At 37.8% G+C, this 21,189-nt stretch overlaps 9 protein-coding genes across 9 annotated transcripts; 6 read left to right on the forward strand and 3 right to left on the reverse strand.

The window, feature by feature from the left end:
- Positions 1 to 18: 18 nt before the first annotated feature.
- C5L36_0B10240 (uncharacterized protein) lies at positions 19 to 1,245 on the reverse strand (the record flags this gene model as incomplete). The annotated part of the gene is made up of 1 exon (XM_029465406.1): positions 19 to 1,245. The coding sequence occupies one exon, from the start codon at positions 1,243 to 1,245 to the stop codon at positions 19 to 21; it is 1,227 nt and encodes a 408-aa protein (XP_029321265.1).
- Positions 1,246 to 1,519: 274 nt separating this feature from the next.
- On the forward strand, positions 1,520 to 2,623 carry C5L36_0B10250 (uncharacterized protein; the record flags this gene model as incomplete). The annotated part of the gene is made up of 1 exon (XM_029465407.1): positions 1,520 to 2,623. One exon carries the CDS (start codon positions 1,520 to 1,522, stop codon positions 2,621 to 2,623), a length of 1,104 nt encoding a protein of 367 aa, XP_029321266.1.
- A 550-nt stretch (positions 2,624 to 3,173) lies between these two features.
- C5L36_0B10260 (uncharacterized protein) lies at positions 3,174 to 4,694 on the forward strand (the record flags this gene model as incomplete). Its single annotated transcript, XM_029465408.1, has 1 exon — positions 3,174 to 4,694. One exon carries the CDS (start codon positions 3,174 to 3,176, stop codon positions 4,692 to 4,694), a length of 1,521 nt encoding a protein of 506 aa, XP_029321267.1.
- A 2,153-nt stretch (positions 4,695 to 6,847) lies between these two features.
- C5L36_0B10270 (uncharacterized protein) lies at positions 6,848 to 8,479 on the forward strand (the record flags this gene model as incomplete). Its single annotated transcript, XM_029465409.1, has 1 exon — positions 6,848 to 8,479. The coding sequence occupies one exon, from the start codon at positions 6,848 to 6,850 to the stop codon at positions 8,477 to 8,479; it is 1,632 nt and encodes a 543-aa protein (XP_029321268.1).
- A 210-nt stretch (positions 8,480 to 8,689) lies between these two features.
- Positions 8,690 to 9,790, reverse strand: C5L36_0B10275 (uncharacterized protein; the record flags this gene model as incomplete). Its single annotated transcript, XM_029465410.1, has 1 exon — positions 8,690 to 9,790. One exon carries the CDS (start codon positions 9,788 to 9,790, stop codon positions 8,690 to 8,692), a length of 1,101 nt encoding a protein of 366 aa, XP_029321269.1.
- A 189-nt stretch (positions 9,791 to 9,979) lies between these two features.
- On the reverse strand, positions 9,980 to 11,983 carry C5L36_0B10280 (uncharacterized protein; the record flags this gene model as incomplete). Its single annotated transcript, XM_029465411.1, has 1 exon — positions 9,980 to 11,983. One exon carries the CDS (start codon positions 11,981 to 11,983, stop codon positions 9,980 to 9,982), a length of 2,004 nt encoding a protein of 667 aa, XP_029321270.1.
- A 347-nt stretch (positions 11,984 to 12,330) lies between these two features.
- On the forward strand, positions 12,331 to 15,978 carry C5L36_0B10290 (uncharacterized protein; the record flags this gene model as incomplete). Its single annotated transcript, XM_029465412.1, has 1 exon — positions 12,331 to 15,978. One exon carries the CDS (start codon positions 12,331 to 12,333, stop codon positions 15,976 to 15,978), a length of 3,648 nt encoding a protein of 1,215 aa, XP_029321271.1.
- Positions 15,979 to 16,492: 514 nt separating this feature from the next.
- C5L36_0B10300 (uncharacterized protein) lies at positions 16,493 to 19,021 on the forward strand (the record flags this gene model as incomplete). The annotated part of the gene is made up of 1 exon (XM_029465413.1): positions 16,493 to 19,021. The coding sequence occupies one exon, from the start codon at positions 16,493 to 16,495 to the stop codon at positions 19,019 to 19,021; it is 2,529 nt and encodes an 842-aa protein (XP_029321272.1).
- Positions 19,022 to 19,657: 636 nt separating this feature from the next.
- C5L36_0B10310 (uncharacterized protein) lies at positions 19,658 to 20,992 on the forward strand (the record flags this gene model as incomplete). The annotated part of the gene is made up of 1 exon (XM_029465414.1): positions 19,658 to 20,992. The coding sequence occupies one exon, from the start codon at positions 19,658 to 19,660 to the stop codon at positions 20,990 to 20,992; it is 1,335 nt and encodes a 444-aa protein (XP_029321273.1).
- Between the last annotated feature and the right edge of the window lie 197 nt (positions 20,993 to 21,189).

Raw genomic sequence — 21,189 nt, forward strand, 5'->3', positions numbered from 1 at the left:
TTCCAGGCCTGTATTTCATCATTTTCTCCTCTCGAAGTTGGTGACGGAGTTGACCATCATTCTGGTTTCAATTTTCCCCTTTTGTGAGCCGTATTCTTCATAAGAACTTGTAACAAGTTTAGTAACTTCTAGTTCCAATTGTGGTTTGATTTTTTTTAAGCTATTAACAATTGGACCTCCCTTATTTACTATTTCCTTGACGCCCGAATCAATGCCGAGTGCTACATCTCTCCAAAACTTATCCAATAAGCTAATGTTTTCCATTTCATCTCTGGTCAATAGTACGAATGGCTCGTCATCAAGTAGGAAATTCCACAAACTTGTCGAAGCATCATTCATTTTAATTGCCTTCAGCTCCTTTTCAAGCTGTGATACTAATTTTGCAGGTCTCTCCAGTGACCTTATATAAGGAGGTAAGTACTTGGTATTATTCAAGTTTCTCAAAATCAAATTTACTGAGTGTTTTGAACTTGCGGTGTAGAATAACTCAATAATCGCAGTCGCCTTCTTGATGTCCAAGGAGACAGATGCTGATATGATATTGAAAAGAGATTTCTCTTCGGGATTATTTGTCGATATGTGTGCTGGATTAACATATTCTTGGATTGGGAACTTCAATAAATTTTTAGTCTGATACTGGATGACTGTATCACACCTTTTCATTAGAATCGTTGTGAATTGGGAATAGTCTCTTATTATTCTAATCATACCCAAATTGCTCTTTCTAATATAGTTACTAAATTCACGCAAAAGAGAAGCCAAAGTGTTTAATGTTTTAAAGGGTTTAGTAGCCAATGCATTTTCAGATTTGTCAAGCTCTTCAATTTTAGCAAGTAGATGAGTTGCATAAGTGAGTGATCTCAATAACTGGTTAGTTTGATGGATTCTTTTCAATGCCATTTGAAGATTAGTGCACTGGTTGTAAGGCTTAACAATTTCATCATTTAACCTTTGAAACGATAGCTTTAGCTGATTAATTGATGGCTTTACAGATTCAGTTTTTACTTTTAATTGTTCCACTTTTTCGAATTCCTTAACAAAAGTACTGGTATTCGTCTGCATCATCTCCTCAATTTTAGAGCTTATATCTTTTAGATCAAATCCAAGACGTTTTATTGCAGTGTCTAGATCTATTGTTGAATCTTGTGGATCATTAGTTTCTAAAAGTAGCTTATTGGCATGTTGTGCACTATTAAAACTTGCCGACGTGTACTCCTTATATTCTGATAAATCTATAGCTGGCATTGTTTTTGCAAAGATAGAGCCTCCTTGAAGATATATTTAGGACAGTTGGCCGAGAAAAGTGGGTTACTGCTTTAGTGGTGACAATATTTAATATTCAAAGTCTCAAATGATCAACAATGATTACGTAAGATGATTGAGATGAAAATATTCCAAGATTTTTTCATTTTTTTTTCCTTCTTTCTCCTTCAGCATTATATACAAGCACTTGGTTTTACCCTGTTAGCTCTTTATTATTTTTTTTTGAGACCCTAAAGGCCAGAAAAATTGTATTGTAATGGGATTTTCATTTGGGTTTACTGAAGATATTGAGGATAAAGGAGAAGGTGGATTCAATATTGAGCAAAAAAATGATTTTGTCAACCCTATAGACAATGTAAAAGATAATGGACATTGTGCAAAGTCACACACGATGGAGGAGCTTCTCAAGAGCTCATGTCTTGATACCCGTTTTACATTTGAACCGGTGGAAGCTGCCAGCGGGGTTGTATTGTTGAGACGAGTGTTATACGATGTTAGACATCAATTGATGATGGAAGATAGAAACGTCAATAAAGCCCTGGACAGTGAAGAGTTCAATATTTTGATAGGTGAGACCGGCGAAGACTTGAAAAACGGGGTGTATGAGGGCGGACTGAAGAGCTGGGAATGTTCGTTTGACATCATCAAGACCTTACACGGATCAGGAGAGTTTGGACGTATTCTGGAGGAAGGTAAGGAGAATGTCAATGTAATTGAACTTGGATGTGGTACCTCTTTACCCACGTTATATCTTTTACATACTGTCTACAAGCATAGAACGAAGAAGAAATTGGGCAGGAGTTCCAAACCTGTGAAAATTCTACTCAGTGACTACAATTTCGATGTTCTAAGGTTGGTCACATTACCTAACATCTTGATCAACTGGGCATTTGGAATCCTGTCCGATGAGGAGCTGTATCAGTTACAGAGCAGAAATGGGTTGGAGGGAAATATCAGGGAGGGCGAATTAGATGTCACACTCCCCATGATTGTTAGGTTCCAAGAATGGCTGATGGAGGAGAACATTGAGATCAGCTTCATCTCTGGGTCTTGGAGTCGGCAATTTATGGATCTTGCTGTCGATCTCTTGCCGCACATCGACATCGATTACAATGTAGTTCTCACTAGTGAAACCATCTACTCTCCACACATTCTGCCTGTGATCAGCGAGATGATGGTTGAGCTCACCCGTAGTAAGGGTATCTCGCTTTTGGCGGCAAAGGACATTTACTTTGGTGTTGGTGGCAGTGTTGTTGAGTGTGTTCGTTACCTCGAGCAGCGTGACGTCTCTGTGACTACAATTCCGGCCGGCGGCTCGTTGCAGAGAAGTGTCCTCTCTCTGCGTCCAGCCTCTCTATAGATAAGAAGTCAAGAGGTGGGAATGGCGTGTATGGGAACCAGCCGCTTCACATGTTATAATTAACTACTGGCCAGCAACAACCAACGAAAAACTATAAAAAAAAATACATATACAACCCACCAACCAACCAAACAAACAAACACCTAATAAGCTTTTCCAAATTTATAATAGAATTCAAAAACATTGTACCTGCAACCCACTTCATTCCACGCCATCGTCAGTACATTGCACCTTCACCAGCTGCATCACCACGCTCGAAAAGCGACAAAACCGTTTGTTTGTTGCAGTGTTTACCCTTTTTGTCTGATGTTGTTGTTGAGGCGCATTTTCGAAACGCGCGAGCTTTTCCTTTTTCTTTCCTCTCCCCCCCCCCTTTTTTTTTTTTTTTTTCTCTTATTCTCATTTTTCACCAATTGTTGCTAAATTTAATCTTGAAGATTAGGACGACCCTAGAATAGCTCGTTTCTTGGTTTCGAGTCTACCCAAACTAAGAGAATAGTAACAGCTAGTGGATAACACTTCAGATCAATAAACCAGAGCCGTCATCTTCATGGCCGACAACCATAGCAACCCGATGCTTCTACACAAGACGAAAGAAGTCCCCCCTATACAAACCTCGGATTTCAACCCCAAACCCACTACTATTCAATCCTCGTCTCCATTTGATCGAGTCAATAGTATCACCTACAACAGAATCTCCGAGTTGGATCCCCTAGACCATGTCTCACACATCTCTCCCACGAGGAGGACGAAGAACCTGAAAAACTTACAGTTGAATCTACAGAAACATCCCATACAGGGCAAGCAAGAAAATTCTATACCCATTTCATCCCCTGAACCAAAAATAGACTCTGAAGTAATTTCCAATCATTCTCTGTCAACGTCATCGTCACTACAATCCGCTGAAAGTCGGAGCTCAACACCAACAAACACCACCAACACCAACAACACCAACAACAACAACAACAACAACAACTCCTCACAGACTATTAACAACCAAATGTTCAGAAGAATCCCAGCTTTAACTTCTCCTACAACTCCACAAGTCAATACATCTTTCCACACCCAGCTGGGTAACAGTGGTAACTACACACCGCCATCAAAGTTTCAATCGGGGAAGAGACGAAGCAATACATCTTTATCCTTGAGCATACCGACGAATGGAATAGGTGGTGACAGTCATCTTAATACGGCGCCATTGACAAGCGTAGGAAGCAAAGCTCCTTCTCCCTTTGGTGATTATATTGTCGAACCGCATGGTACCAATACGAACTTTTACAGTAATGGGAACATGTCGCAACTGGATAAAAAACAATCGTTTATACCGTTTCTCCCATTGGAGAAACCAAGCCGGTTGGTGGATCCAGATAAACCAGTGCATTCTAGTGACCATAAAAATTCGTATCATATGAACTCGTCCTCAATATCGTCAATGGCCTCATCCCCACCAATGTCATCGTCTCCACTCTCTATATCCGGTACGAATGGCCTGGACTTTAAGATGCACACAAAATCGTACTCCTCTGAGATTAAACCACAAACTATACTGCATTCCTTCTCAGAGCCTGCTAGTCAAGATCTAGAAAACTTCAAATATGCTTACCCCAATGGCCCAATATGCGTATTAAAACCAAACTTGTTTCTTTATTCAGAGCCAACCATAGATGAGGTGACAGATTTTGATGTAATCATCAATGTTGCCCAAGAAATCAAAAATTATACCTCTGAGGTTCAGAAAATCAATAACTCAGTAATTCATAAAAACATCGAATACTATTTTATTCCATGGACTCACAATTCAAGGTTAACTTCAGACTTTCCTAAACTAACGCAGTTGATAGATGACGCACTTAAAAATAATAAAAAGGTATTAATTCATTGTCAGTGCGGCGTTAGTAGATCTGCATCTTTGATTATGGCCTATTTCATGAAAATACATAGATCTGGCTATAACGATGCTTATAGGAGACTAAAGGAAATTGTTCCACAAATCAGTCCGAATCTGAGCTTGATTTATGAATTGATGGAATGGGGGGAAAAATTGGAAACGGGGAAAGTAAATAACGATTAATAATAACTAATGGTTTAAATTGTATTTTTTTCTATAATATAATACACTAATGGAAACACTCGAAAAAATTTGTGTGGGTAAATGGGACTTTTCACATATGAGGGAATATGAAGCTATTACCAGTATCTTAATTTCAAATTTTAAAGGTCTGTGAAGTCTACAGTTCCATTATCTTATAAAACGGCAAGCTATGTACAAACTTTTCATTATCATTTAATCCCATTTTTATTCTCTTGAAGAATGAGTGTACCGATAATTACTATTAACTCAATACCGATAGTACATAGAATGCAACAGCCATGATCTGCCTTTCTATTGCCATAGGAAGAATGGGTTATTGAGAAACCAGTTGAAGCACAATGATCTTAACCTGCAGAAAAAAAGCAGCCAAAACTAGGGTTATCATCTAAATAATCATAACCGGTACCTTTGTATTCCAAAATCCAGCAATGGATGTATATTCTGCTATTATTAGTCACTTGCTTGCACATGAACACAACTAAAAACAAAACCTTAACATTTAATCACCCGAATGTAATTTTTTTAGGGGGAGGAATGGATAAGGAAAACATCAAACTGTTGAAACGGCTCTGCATTCCTCAAAACATTATGTAGGTGCTTTCACCTAGACAATTTATCATCTAGATAATAACTGTTATTCCACTTACTTTTATATATAGTTTCTGTTTTATTGGAAATGATTCTGTTTAGGTTTAACTGTCAATTTGGCGCAACAATAAAATGATTATGCCATTTATCCTTGTCATAAATTATAAAAGCTATTCTCTGAACCTATCGTCGTTGTCTCAGTTATGTTTGATATATAAAATAAACTAAATTGGCCAGCAACACAATAGTGATTTATGAATTTGTGGCATCAGGTGAGCACCACCACAGAACACCTTGTCCAGCAACTACATAAGGGAATATAAAAAAACATACATTAAAATATCAAGACCTGATAAGCCTTTAATTTATAATACATAAATTGGACTGATGACTATAAGATCAGCAATTGACTAACTAAAATATATCTCGGAGCTTCTCAAAGAACGAAAAAGGCATTTTGGGGACTGAAATTATAGTGTAACTGTAAAAAACCAAGCCAACTATTGCTAGAAATATTTCTTTCTCTTCACAGTGCCCTCTTAAATCTATTATCTGTAACTATAATAAGCAACAATGCTTGTTCCAAATACTTTTTCTAATAACAAAATGGCTAACAAAGAAAAAGCTAGGGATTTAATGAAATAATCATACGCCATTGCCCACAAAATCTTCCATACCTTACCGGTAAAGCTTCGACATTTTGTAGGAAATGTACTTGTACAGAGCGGCTTTGATATTGTTGTTCTCCGGCATGAGCAACAATCATAGCTTTATCAGATTATGATAGCAAAGCATACTAGTTGTGCTTTTTTTGTCATACACTAGTCGATAAATTTACCCCAGGCTATTTACATTTTTGAGTATTTTTGATTGTTTGGTTCGGGAAAACTTCAGCCCCGTAAGCAACTTTTCACCGAAACACAAGAACACTAAAAGTTAATTGACTTTGGGTAATAACCGTTATCAAGTTAGATGATAAATAAAAAAGAAAACAGCAGAAACATATAAAGGGAAATACAGGTCTAATTGCTCTGCTACAAAAAGGATTGGCGGCGCCGAAAAGACCGGACTGCGGTTATGAATACATTTTTCTTATTGCTACCACGAAATACATCTGATTCATACATCTGAAACAAACACCTGACTTATTTACCTCAGTGTGTACGTAATTATCGAGTTTATGCCGCCGAAGTATAGTACCATGCAAAAAAAATACGGTATTCGTAGAAATGGAACTTGTTAACTGCAACAAAAGAGGTTGAAAAATGACTGGAGCTTTTTGAACATGGCCATATCAGTTGCGAATTCCCAAGATGTCATGCGGGTTTATTATATTTTGGTGCGCTCATAAACATTGATTGCGGCTCTATGAAATGGTAGTATTGGAGTGTTTATAGTTTACAGATATGATAACACTCTTCCCAAGAAGATATTGTTTATAAGTGGAACATTCCGTAAATAAAAAGGATATCTAGCTATAATGGAGACAGTCTTGATTTCATCCTTCTCTTTTTCTCCTATTATTCTTCAAGAGGCTGTCAATAATGGGTCAAAATCTATCGACAGGGAACTACTCTCCATATATCTTGGAAATCCCTTCTATGGGGACTTTCCAAGGATCTCAAATCATGAATCCAAGAACCGGAAACATAACCGTAAAAAGATTTTGCCAGGTGCCATATGCTTATCCTTGTGAAGGACCAACAAGATTTACATTACCAAAAGAATTACCCAAAGACTTTGATTATACTGGGGATTACACTGAAATGGGGCTGAAATGTCCACAACCGGCAGTTGCAAATCCACATTTCAGATACTTTAAGTCACCTTCCAAGGAATTTATTCAATACAACAATATTTTCGTTCCTGCATCAGATAAACACAAGCCTGCAGATGGATGGCCTGTTTTGTTTTATATACATGGTGGTTGGTTGCAGTATAATTCTCCAAATAACGATTCATTTAACGTTGCCGAATTTTTTGATGACGAGGAATTCAAAGAAAAATTTATTTTGGTAGTTCCAGGATACAGATTGAACATGTTCGGCTTCTTATCGTCAAGAGAATTACTTGAAGAAAACCCGAAAAACTCAAATTTTGGGTTTTGGGATCAGAGGTTAGCATTAGAATGGACATATAAACACATTCCCAAGTTTGGTGGCAACCCAGAGAAGATAACCGTCGGTGGAATTTCTGCAGGTTCGTACTCCACTTTCTTTCAACTAGCTTACGAGCTGTACAATCCGCACATAACCCAGATAATTAAACAAGCAGCATTCTTCTCCAACTTGGTTTATATCCAACCGAAGAGTGTAGATGAAACACAAGAACAATTTGACGAAATTATCCAGAGGTTAAATATTCCGTATTCATGTGCATCTGCAGAGAAATTACGAAGGCTAAGAGAACTAGACACCGATTTTATTGAAGATTTTATTCCTACATTAGACTTACACACCTTTCGAGCAGTAACAGATGACTACTTTATCTCGCCGGAAATAATCAAAGACTTTTATACCGGGAAATTTGGGGCTTTAGCTAAAGAAAAGGGGGTTCGGATTTTGAATGGTGAGGTGGATAATGAATGTTTGAAGTATTCATTGCTTAATACCCCTAAAACTATCGAAGAACTTCCTGTACAGGTTGAAAATTACTATCCCAAAGTCGTTATCCCTACTTTACTCGACCTATATGAAGCGAACATACAGGACTTTGAAGGTTTCGTAGGAAAAGAATTGGATGAGCAACTGAGAATTAAATATGGCGCAATTATTGGTGAAGGGCAGGTTTATGCATCCTCTAGAGGATTTCTCAACAACTTAGTTGAGGCAGGATTTCCCGAAAGTGACATCTTTCGTTACAAGATCAGTTTTAGGGCAAAATGGCTCGATGAGCACCTGGAAAAAGATTGGAAGGTTCCACATGCAGGTGATTTTACTGTTTGGTTCTTCAATATGCACAAAGGATATACCGATTGTGAAAGAAAGGCTGTCAATGCATGGCTCCAACCGTATGTGAAATTCTTAAACTTTGAATCACGTATTGAAGAGTGGCCAACTGAAAATGTCAGGAGAATCAGATTGTTCAATACCGATGGGACTTCAGAAATGATTGAAGATGATGACTGGGAATGGGGGGTCAAAGTTGCCAATGCAATCTACGAAGTCCAAATTTAAAGTACTTTGCTTTTAGTTTTTTGTATCTCAATATTTAACATTTTGATTTATCTGGTATATATTAGATTTCTATAACATGGACCAAGGAAAAGCATATGTCCATTTAATCTTTAAAAGATTGTATCATTAATATGGAATATTTGTATTCCTTAATTGTAGACGATCTTTAAAAGATTTGTCATGAATATACAGAAGATATCACATATAGGATTAAAATTTACTTTTAATCGGTTTTGAACCGGATACAAGACCTACAACCTTGTTTGCACTTCCCCAACTTGATTGAAAACCGGCAGCACCCATACCATAACAATGAACTATGTCACCTACCTTTTCAATTCTATACCCACCTTTCCTGAATGGTCTATAGCCGACTTGTGTTCTAATCACTTTTATGTTATCCCAGTCAAATTGTGGGAGATACTTGTTACACCTCGAAACCAATCGAACTAAAAATCCCGGGTCAGCATACTGTGATTCATTTTCTTCTTCAAATACACCTCCTATAAGAAGCTCACCCTCCCTTCTGGGCATAAAGTACATCCTCTCATCTGGATGTTCAATGTCAAATATATCAACAAATGTATTATCCTTCATTCCGGTATTATTTTCTACAATGTAAACAATACCCCTAACTGGATACATCTTTGTTTTCTCTATCTTCCCAATATCATCCAAATCACGTGCCAATAGTCCTGTACAATTAACGACCAAATCTGCTTTACCATTATGATGCAGATCGAACGCATCAGATAATTTTTTGATACTCTTACGACGCAAGTTAAACCTTGAATTAGTCATTTCGTAGCTGCCGCTAAGTCTCCACATCTCATTGATTAGGTATGTCATGTAATAGCTTGTCCGAATAACAAACCCATCAAATTCAAAGCCATATGCAAACTTGTCTCTACTGTACTCACCTGCTTCGAGTTCTCTAAAATTTATGAGTTTTGCAAATTCACCGTGTGCATACCATGGTAGCATTTTCTTTCCCGAATAAACGTTATAGAACTTATCCAAGGTAACATAAAATTTTTCTTTACGAGACGTCACTCCAGATTCGGGAATTCTTGAGAGCTCTTTGAATTTGTAGTAGCCGACTATATCTATTTCTTGGGTGAATTTATCCTCTTTTGGGGCGAATGAATGCCAATTTGCACCAGCTATCGGTGAGGTGTAAATAGTTGAATGGTTATAGTCCGTAGGAAATTGTTGTGCAACAATAGTGATTTCATTGGATTTGTCTTTCAACAACTCTAACGCAGATGTCAAACCAACGACACCTGCGCCAACAACGACAATCCTAACCATTTCCCAAAAAAATACTTGATGACACACCTGCTGTTTATGAAGAGATAAAACAAAACTACCGACACTAAAGGCCAACCCCTTGACTTATATGTCATCGTGAATATTTAAGGGCGGAGATTTAGGGCCGCATCCTTCGATAAGACCGCATACATTATAGACCCGCATTCAAAGATAAGGCTGGAATTTTGACTATTCTGATCGTAAATCCCCGTACCAAAACTGCGAACTTTCATCTAAAAACGCATAGGCATCTTCCAAATACTCCTGTAGTTCCCGAATATTGACCATAGTCGGATTTTGAGGGGTATCCTTTCCCTTGGTGTCTTGTTCAGAGTTTATGGTACTTGCCATGTGGTTTTGCATTGAATCTTCTCCATTAACCGTCTCCATTATATAATCTCGAAATTTGATGATACTTTCAAATCTGTCAACGTGAGAAGCATGCCAAAAATGGGTAAGAAAACTAAGGGTACCTATAGCTTCTTCAACTAGACGCATTCGTATGTCACCTTCATTATAGCTAAATGTCACAAACTTGTCGACAGATGTGTATTCCAACTCATCATCAATCATTGAAAAATTCAACTGAATTTTAGGATACTTTTTCACGTGAGATAATACAATGTACATTGCTTGGAATGGGATAGCAAATCTATAATACCAGATACTTTCAGCCATGACCTCGAGTCCTAACTTCACCTTATATATTGACTCGTTTATCAATAACATGGCATGTAGAACCAAATCTGTGGTTATATTGCCGTTGAAATTATTTTTATCCCTGTAATCCAAGGAACATCTCAGTGCACTTAGCATCAAAGCAGACTTCCTAAGCCCCAATCTTGTCTCGGTGACCAGCCACTTTTTGTAATCCTCACTGAACTTAGGATTGGCCAGTATTTTATAATTGATGGAGTTGACTAGGACGATAGAATCTAGATACGAATTTTCAACATTTTGAAACTCCTCAAAGTCCGACTTTTTGATTTTATTGAAGGCATATAGTATCCGATTCCATATTTTAGAGTTTTCAACCCTTGCGGATAAAAATAGAATATTTGGATCATTTGATAGAAACAAGTTGGAGAAATCACTATGAAATATTTCACCATACATGTTTGGAGGGAAGCCTGAATAATAAGCAGACAGGCTATCCAAGAACCAGACTATACTGTAAATTATATCTCGGGTTGCCAACTCTTCTGTGTTTACAATCCTTCTGTGAAGGCCAAAAATTTGAGAATATTTAACAAGATTTGATATTGGCAATGTTGCTGTAAGACCATTTGAAGAACCAACGTAATATATCAAAGACAAACATACTATTAATGATACTGATGGGGTAGAGTCAGAATTAAGTTTATTTTTGATATTCTCAATACAAAAGAAACATTGTCTCCTGAGATTAATTAGGTCAATTTTTTGTATCACTTCTGGAATTGTCCCTTTATAAAGGCCCAATCTAATCAATTCGTTAATAAAATGAATACTGGTGCAACTGCAAAATAATAATGCAAAAAGAAGAATAAGAAAGTTGTTATTGTCGTACTTTGTCGGGTTTTTCCAATATTCCTTGTATTCATAATTGAATTCGGAGAAATCAACAATTGGAACGAACGGGAAAACAAACTTCTCAAAGTGCTCAACCAGATAATCACATATATGTTTTGAAGGAATTTTTAGTTTAATAGCATTCATAGAACGGATAGAGGGCGCCAACATTGAAAAGTCAAAAACAGCAGACTTTCTATGTTCCGCATCATTGAAGTTCAAAACCATCGACAGATTAGCTTGATGGTCATGAAAGGGGAACGTACAAGTGGGAAAGAACTTGGAATATTCACCGGTTGAGCTTATAATTAATGTGAAATTTTGGTTCTCTTGCTTACTCGGTTGGGGGTTGATTTCCGTATTCAGCAAGTTCTTCAATGAAGGTTTTACAGATGTTGAAGAGAAGCTTTGAACGTTTTTGGAACCTTCATGTTTTTCAAAATGCAAAGATGGGTTTAAGGTTTTGTCATTCTCAGGAAAATATTCACAATCCACCGTTAGTGATTTGCACCTGGAACAAGTCGGCTTCTGTTTGTCGCATTTCCTTTTCGATGCATAGCACCGTTTACACGAATTTATTTTTCTGTTTCGTACTAGTCCCTTCTTCCTCCCAAGACCAGGTCTCAAATTTCTCTCACTCATTGGGTAATAGTTTCCTAATACTGCTGATGAAAATAGAATTGACTTTAGGGAAAGAAGGTTGGGGACTTGGTGAAAAATATGCACCTGCGGCTGATGATCTTTGTAAGATCCGCTAAACCCGCCAAGGATTACTCACCCGCAGATAGAATTTCGCTAAGCCATAGTCGCTAACTGTTGCAAAATCGACGCTGAAAATGGGAAAAACTACCAAATAGAGGTTATCGAATAGAGGTTTCACAGGAGGTTAATTCTAGAGCCGGTATTTTTTTGATGTTTTGATTTAGTTATAATTCCATCTGGACAAGAAAAGAATATAACCATCTAAGAGAACTGCTTGATCAGAAACAATGTCAGGTAATTCATATCGCCGCTCAGGCGGCTCTTCTCATCCCAACAGCCAAAAGGGATCTGGACATGGCTACTATGGGCGTCCTTCAAACAATAACAATCAATATTACCATAACAATAGCCATATGGATAGCGGTCATAATCATGATGCTGCTTATAGCAATTACCCACCTCACACGTCGTATCAGAATTACCAACGTGGATATGAACATCGATACAATGGACACTACGGGCCTCGTCATAATTCGTATAATACCTACAGTTATAATTCGAGATACCATAATGAGCCTGGTTATCCAACCACCGAACAAATAAATATCCACATCAATCCCAACAATCAACCAGTGAGGAATCGCAACATATCAACCAACGCCACTTTTGAGCCAGCCAGAGATGAGTCACAAAAACCAGTTGAGAAATCTAGTAGAGCTTCTCCATCAACCACACAGCTTTTTTCCAGTAGGAGACGAGATCCCGGATTGACCCAAACAAGAGAGGCTGCACCAGTGAACGCTAAATCAATAATGATCAAAGAGACGACGAAGAAACCCATTGATATCAACAGTTTACATGCAGTTAAAAAGGCCAAAAAAGAACTACCAGATAAAGTGGATTCCAACTTTAAAATAGACGAAAAACCTGCAGAAGAGTCCACTTCTATTGAATTGAAAGAATACAAGAATCCATATACGCAGCGATATAAAGAAGATTTGTTTAATGGCGAAAAAACCAATCCAACTGTCCTCAAGGAAGAAGCACAATCAGCAGTTGTAAATTCCTCAATTAAATTTGAAAATGATGATGGGGGCCAAATCAAAAGTAATCCCGAGGTAAAAACAGAGAATGAATTGTATAGCCCGGAAGAAATACGCTCAGAGATTAAAGATGATGACATGTTGCGAGATGTTTCAATGAAGGGTAAAGAGGATGATAAAATTGAAACCGTGAAGACACCTGGTGTAAATAGTCAGTATAATAAGGACACATATAATGAAACGAAAATGTCGAGCCAAGAGTATAAGGAACAAGTGAAAGAAGAGCCAGAAAAAAATGGTGACCAGGAAAAAGGATATAATGAAGAACAGAAGCGGAGTAGCATTGAGAATGATAACAATGGTGAACATAAAAATGAAGATGAAAATGAAGACGCAGCTGCACATGATGATGATGATGAAGACGACGAGAAGGTCATTATCCCTGCAAAAAGGAGAGCAGTTTCTGTTGAAGTTCAATCAATAAATGAAGAGTCTGAGGAAGAAACAGATCATGAAGATACTGTTCCAGTTCCTTCCCGTAAAACCAGGAGATTACATAGAATGCTAGAAAAGTCTACTAATTCGGATAATGAAAAAGAGTATCCAAGTAATAAAACACAAGGCGAAGTGACGAAACCGGCAGAAAATTCAATTCAGTTGCAAAAGACTCGAAATACTAGTAGAAGTTCGATCCTGCATCCTTCACGCTCGCAATCACCAAAAATCAGAAAAGCTTCCAAGCCAGATTCTGCTGGTCGTTCCCTATTACAGAGAATGTGCATCAAGGGAAATTTGAAAGAAGTCCAACGGTTGATAGAGCAAGGTTCTCCAGACATCAATTCTGCAGATTTTGCTGGTACTACTCCACTACATGAAGCTGCGTTAGAAGGGTTTTATGAGATTGCCAAAATTCTACTTGATCACGGAGCAAATGTCAATGCACAGAGCGGTGATATGGATAAAGATACCCCATTAATTGATGCAGTCTCGAATTTACATTATAAGCTAGTAAAGCTGTTACTGACAAGGGGTGCCAACCCTAGGATAAAAAATTCTAAAGGCATGGATGCAATTGCCGTTTTAGATGATTTATTAGAAGATTTAGATGATCAAGATGCTGATTATGAGCCACAATATCATGATGCCAAAAAAATTAGAAAACTGTTGGTCCAATATGGGAAGAATTTTGGAGAACCTTCAGTGCCAGTATCAAACAAAAGGCGCACTAGCTCACCTGCTGACGAATCTGTAAATACCTCTATTGGTTCAGATTCTTTAGATGATAGGATTCGTGCCAATGATGTTACTTATGTTCTTAATTATGTTTCAAGTACCCTTGGTAGCTCTATTTCAGCGGAGTCTTTATTATTGGCATCCAAACTGGGGTTTCCTGACATTGCAAGTTTGTTAATAGCTTTTGGTGCTGATATAAATTACCAGGACAAAAATGGATGGACTCCCTTAATGCACGCTGTGGGTAAAAATCATTTTGAAATGGTTAAGTTATTACTTTCAAACCAAGCAAAAATTGATTTGAGAGACAAAAAAAATAGAAACGTTTTGGACATTTTACGAGAACGCAACTTGACAGACTCAGAAGATTATGTGTATATTTTTAAAAAGTTTGAGGAGAAAGGATTAGATAGTTCATCTTTGAGTATAACCCAAACAAACAAGAAAACAGAAGCAAACAAAAAGACAGAAAATGCTAAAACACTTGAAGACCAAAAGACTGAAACACTCAATAAAGTCGAACACGAGGAAAAGCTTCCTGAAGATGAGGAAATTGAGGAACCCATGAAAAGAATTGCTGACGAATTACCTAACAAACCACACAAAAAACAGAAAAATGATGAAGGCAAACCAAAACCCTTGCCCTCAGTTACTTTAATGGCCACCGGTAAAGATTCTAGTGATACGGCAGAGGAAAAAGGTCTATTGAAACCTAAGAAGAAAGAACAAGCTGAAGAAAAATCGATTGTTTACAACGAGCCTACTCCTGACGAGGTTGAAGTGAGGAGGCTTAGAGAAATTGAATCCCAAAAGGCAAGAGAAGCCCTTGAACATCAGCGTAATGAGCGTAAGAAGATGATGCAGAGAAAAGTTGCGATGGAGCTAGATAAGTTACAACAACAACGTATTGAGGAGGAAAAGAACAAAGAGAGGGAAAAACTTGAAAGAAAACGCAAGGAAGAGGAGGAGAACCTCAAAATTGTGAAGGAACAAGAAGAAGCAACTAAGCAACAAGCTATTAAGGCAGAGGTTGATAGAAGAAAGTTGATACGCAGTTATTATCCTTACGGGTTGAGACAGGCACAATTCCATGGTACTTTGGAGAAAAATGAGATTGCAAAGTATTTACCACTATATGTTTTTGAGATCGAGCACGAGCAGTACGTTGTGGATTTACAATTAAACTTGTTATTTGGCGTAGAGGATCTCTACACCAAATTTCCCCAACTAAGTAAACGGAAGGTGAAGTATGAGGAAAAACAAAGCATTTGGAACTTTTTATGGCCTACCATTGGCTCATACAAAAATACCGAATTAGGTGTCGCAGAGCTATTGAAAGAGTACAAATCTGAGTCTGAGAAATTCAACGTTTTGATCACCTATTGGACAAAGTTGCATGAAGTTGAGGAACTCTTGAAACATAAGGAGTATTTCACCCTAAAGGAATGCTTACACTCTTATGGATATTGCAAAGCTTCTATAACGCAAAGTAATGCAGCAGTTTTAAATGTGTTGGATGATAAAACGAGTGATACAGCTAATACACGCACAAGTTTATTGCCATCTCAACCTGTGTCTGAGGAAACTTCGGACATGCCCCTTCGATTCGGCCCTAGGGCGAGAGAGGCACTTTCTGTTATCCACCGGCAACTCTGGTGAGTCTAGTTTTTGAAGCGAGTTTGACTCCTGCATAGTGGTACTTTGGAATGTTTGTACTTTACTGTATTATAAGACTATGTATTTAGTGTATACATATATTGGATGTAAATGAAGATGAGATTGAAATGAAACCAAAAGGGTGCAATCCATGCTGAGCCTCGCATTATATTTTTTTTTCATTATCAGGGTGCACGGATGCAAATTTGTTTTGCATTCTGCAGCGAGAACGACCAACGAGTGTGAGTGAGTGGATTGTGCAGGAACAAGATAGTTTCAGAGGCAACGGGGCAGTCAAAGGGAAAAAGGACGTGTTTAATTGACGCATATGGTTCCACTAAATAGCAGATTTATTCATATTGCATCTACATTTGAAATTAAAACTGCAAGCGACGGGAAGTTCAATTGAAAAAGGAAAACACGTTTTGGAAAAAACTGATCAGTTCATATTTTGGCTTCAATCAATTCAGTTTCACTTTAGAGGTATATATCTACAAACTTACATGCAAATTGAGACATGAATATTACCAGTCAGTATCAGCAAAATGCGGGGACTCCTAATTCTCTAGGATCTGGAGCTTTAAACACGCAACAACCTACTTCAAATACGCAATTCAACAATTCTCAATATCTTTTCCAACAACAGCAACAGCAAGGTCAAACTCACCTAGGACAATTCAACATCTCTGAAACTTTTGCAGATCAATTGGGAGCCGACCCTCATCTACAAGGTCAAGTAGATGGAATGAATCCTTCGAAACTTTTATCACAAGCTAGCTATCAAGGTAATTTGAGGAATGAAAATTCGCAACAATCTTCACAACAGCTTCATAGTCTGCAACAGCAACTCCAGCAGTTACAGTTACATCAAGCTCAGCAAGTTCAATTGAATCAACAACAACCTCATCAGCAGCAGCAACATCAACAGCAACAGCAACATCAACAACAGCAACAACAAGGAACCTTTCAATCTGCACAACCTACTCCTCGACTACCAACTCAGCAGCTCTTAGCTCAGCAACTGCAATCGCAATACTCTATGAACAATTATATGACTCCTAGGGCACAACAAACACAATTGGCACAGACGTTAAACTTAGGTTTTAATGAGCCTGTATATGAGAATATTTCGGTTGATCCAGCTATTCATGCATCACCACATTGGCAACACCAAACCCAATTAGTTGAAGTTTCAAGACAATCCAATAACCCACACTTTTACGCCAGGCAAGCTGCCAGTTTCTCGAGAAGATTAATTAATGGTAATCAAGAGGTAACTGGAACAACATTGATTGATGTCACCAAAAATATATTAACCAGTGTCTCCAAGCCACAGGAACTAACCAATACACAGAATGGATTACAAGGGGAACAAAATAAGGGCGTTGCTGGGACTCCTACATTAACCAGTGCAGTTATTGCGAAAAAAACTTGCACCCAAGAAGCTGATGCGGTTGATGAAGAGGAGGAAGATCAGAGGATCAGAATCAAAGAAAATAATACGCAGTTATGGACCGGTTTAGATTTGAGTGGCCAGTTAATGACTTCTTTAACTGATAAAGTATTTAAATATGCTTTTTTAAGGAGGTTGTATCTCAATGGCAACAACATAAAAGAAATTCCCAAATCAATTGCATCATTGAAGAGCTTGAGAGTTTTAGATTTATCGTGCAATAAGTTGGGACAATTACCTGGAGAGATGGGTATGCTATTCAACCTTAGATATCTATATTTATTTGATAATGATATTCGAGAAATACCGGATCATTTTGGTAATTTAGTTTCCCTGGAATTTATTGGAATTGAAGGAAATTTGCATATGGACAAAGATATTATTTCTTTAATTGCCAAAAAAGGTACTAGGGGGTTAATCTATCATTTAAGGGATGACTGTATCAAATTACCGCCTCCCCCACCTAGAAATATGATTGAAATTGGAGAAGATGGCGAACCTAAAATGAAGAAGGAAGAATTGAAATCAGTGAAGGAGTACAATTTAAATTCTGTTGAGAAGAACTTTTTTACCTTGATGAGTTACAATACACTATGTCAACACTATGCCACATCGAAGATGTATAAGTATACACCTACTTGGGCACTCAATTGGGAATATAGAAGGAATGTGTTAACGAGGGAGATTTTATCGTATTCTACCAATATAATTTGTTTACAAGAGGTTGAAACAAGAACATATGAAGAATATTGGGTACCATTAATGAAGGAGAAGGGATATGAAGGGGTTTTCCATTGTAAGAGTCGTGCAAAGACCATGAATGAAAAGAGTGCCAAGCGAGTCGATGGGTGTGCAACGTTTTATCAAACTTCGGCATTTGAGTTGATTGATAAAAAGATATTAGAGTACGGTAAATTAGTTATTAGTCAAGAGAAATTTAAGAAAACCGAAGACATTTTCAATAGGTTTATGAATAAGGACAATATAGCATCTGTTAGTATTTTGAATCATATTGGAAGTGGTCAGAAATTAGTTGTTGCAAATACCCATTTACATTGGGATCCTGAATATAACGATGTGAAGGCAATGCAAGTTGCGGTATTATTGGAAGAATTACAAAGTCTTGTTAAGAACTATACCAGTGGGCGAGAAGATATTAATAAAATTCCATTAATTATATGTGGTGATTTCAATTCACAAACCAACTCTGCAGTTTATCAATTTATATCCCAGGGGGTTTGTAAAGACCATGGTGATTTGAGAGACCGTGACTATGGTAAATATACAGCTGAAGGCCTGGAGCATCCGTTCCATTTACGGAGTGCCTATGACGTCATTGGTGAATTACCATTTACAAATTTTACACCAACATTCACGGAGGTTATTGATTATATTTGGTATTCGACACCAACGTTATCTGTAAAGGGTTTGCTTGGGGGTGTTGATGCCGAGTATACGGACAAGGTGATTGGTTTCCCCACTGGCGACTGTCCTTCTGACCATATACCGCTCCTGTCCAAGTTTGAGTTTAAAAAACAGGCTAGTGGTCGGAGAGTGCGTGCGGACTTTGGAAATGGGTCTCGCAAGACGTGAGATGTACAGAAGCGGAATAAATTAGATGGGGTGTTTGAAAGGGTTTGAAGGGGGTGTTTGAATTGTCAATGAGTTGATGAATAGAGAAATATTCAATGTACTATATACATGTATGTGGTTTAGCTTATTTTAGTTTAGTTTAGTTTAGTTCAGTTTAGTTCAGTTTAGTTTAGGTTAGTTTAGCCTAGTCTTGTTTAATCTTGTATAGTCTAATCTGATTTGTGTTTTTATGTTCTATAAATACATGTGCATGACAATATTAATGTTTGTGTCAAAGTCAAAGTCAATATAACAGACTAATTACCGAAAAAACCTGACGGGGTGCCGAAACGGGCAAGGCTTTATTGGGGGAAAAGATCTTCAAATTGAGAAGGGGCAACAAAAAATATGGGAATAACGGTCAATTAGTAGGTATATTGGTAATGTCCTAATTTTTTTTTTCTCTCTCCTAGAACAATGACGCAGTTGCAGCAAGTGCGGAGAAGGTGAGTAAAAGAACAAAGCGAAGCGAGGGAAAGTGGGGGTGTTGCAAGGACGCCGGGAAAAGAAACGAGGGCAGTAAAGTTGAGTGCAGAGAGGGAGAGAGTGTTTGGGCTGCATTGGGGTGGATTCCATATTAAAGGATAGAGGTGATCAATGTATGTTGTTTCTCCTGAATGTCAGTTCCTCTATGAGGTTATGAGAAATACCCTTTCCAAGGCAAGAGTGGTTGAATCCATGTCCACTGCGCACGTATCCTCCCTTGTGAAGAAGCCATTCATTGGCTCCAAGCCACTGGCGCATTCTTTAGTGGCCTTAAATGCAGCCAAGGCGGCCAGACTAGCACTTGCTATAAAGTCACCTGAATCCGAAGCACACCCAATGACAACCAAGAGTACTGCGATTGAGAACGATATTCTCAAGCATCGGCATCTTGTTGAGCTGCACAAGGTGAAGAATCCAATGAAGACTGTCTCTGTTTCTTCGTATAACATTCTTTCTAGACATTATCTGTGGGAGACCTTGTACAACTATCTCCCACACGAGTACACCAATTGGAACAAGCGCTTGGAGAGGTTGGACCGCAGCTTCAGGGATTTGAGTAAGTTGTCCGACATTATGTGTTTCCAGGAGATGGAATACAAGTACTACACTGACTATTGGAAATCTTATATGAAATCCATGAATTTCGATTCTGTTTTCGAGAAAAAACCTACTCCCGGTTATTGGAAGAAGTCCCCCAATATGATGGATGGCGTCTCAATCTTTTGGAACACAGACAAGTTTGACTTGTTGAATTTCGAAAAAATCAACTTTTCGGACTATTTTAAAAACTCCGTCAATTTTGAACAAACTTTAGATACCAAACAACGGTTAAATATTAGAAACACGGTTGCAGTAATTGCAATTTTGAGGCACAAGTACACAAACGAAACCATTTTCGTATCAAACACCCACCTTTATTGGTCCCCCAAACATGATGACGTGAAACTGATGCAAACATACCTACTTACCCAATTACTGAGACATTCCATCGCAAGGCATTATAGATTGTCTGTCTCCCAAGTGAGTGAAATGATCAAACAAAAAAATGGACCTACCATCATTATGGCGGGGGATTTCAACTCTAATCCAAGCTCTATGGTTTACAAATTTATGGCAGATGGACTGATTGATAGACAAAATGTCCCTCCAACTTTCGATCAATACTATGGAGAAAAATTTCAAGATCAAATACAAAACTGTCTAGGTAGCTTCAAGTCCCCATATAAAGACCTATACAATAAAGGCCTGTTCAAGAAAACTACCTACACCCCAAAGTTTAAAGATGTCATTGATTATATATGGTTTGGTGATTGCAACGAAAAGTTCTCCTTTACAAAAGTCTTGGGTGACATTGACCAAGAGTATTTGAAAGACTACCAGGGCTTCCCTAACAAAGAGTTCCCAAGTGATCATATACCTATCCTATCACAGTTTGAATTCAAATGAATCCGCTCAACTCTATAGTTACAACCATGTCCATCTTTGGTCTCTTACGTCTCTCTTTCCTACTCTCTAGTGTATATATCTCCTCATCATTTTGCTGTTACTTTTTTTATTGTTTGTTTTGCTAAGTGAATTCTAGCAATGGGTTTTTTTTTCTTACTTCCTTCATATGTTGTACTTTATATAATATTCAATTAGAT

The sequence above is a fragment of the Pichia kudriavzevii genome, chromosome 2 (assembly GCF_003054445.1).
Source record: "Pichia kudriavzevii chromosome 2, complete sequence".
In the NCBI taxonomy this organism is placed as follows: domain Eukaryota; kingdom Fungi; phylum Ascomycota; class Pichiomycetes; order Pichiales; family Pichiaceae; genus Pichia; species Pichia kudriavzevii.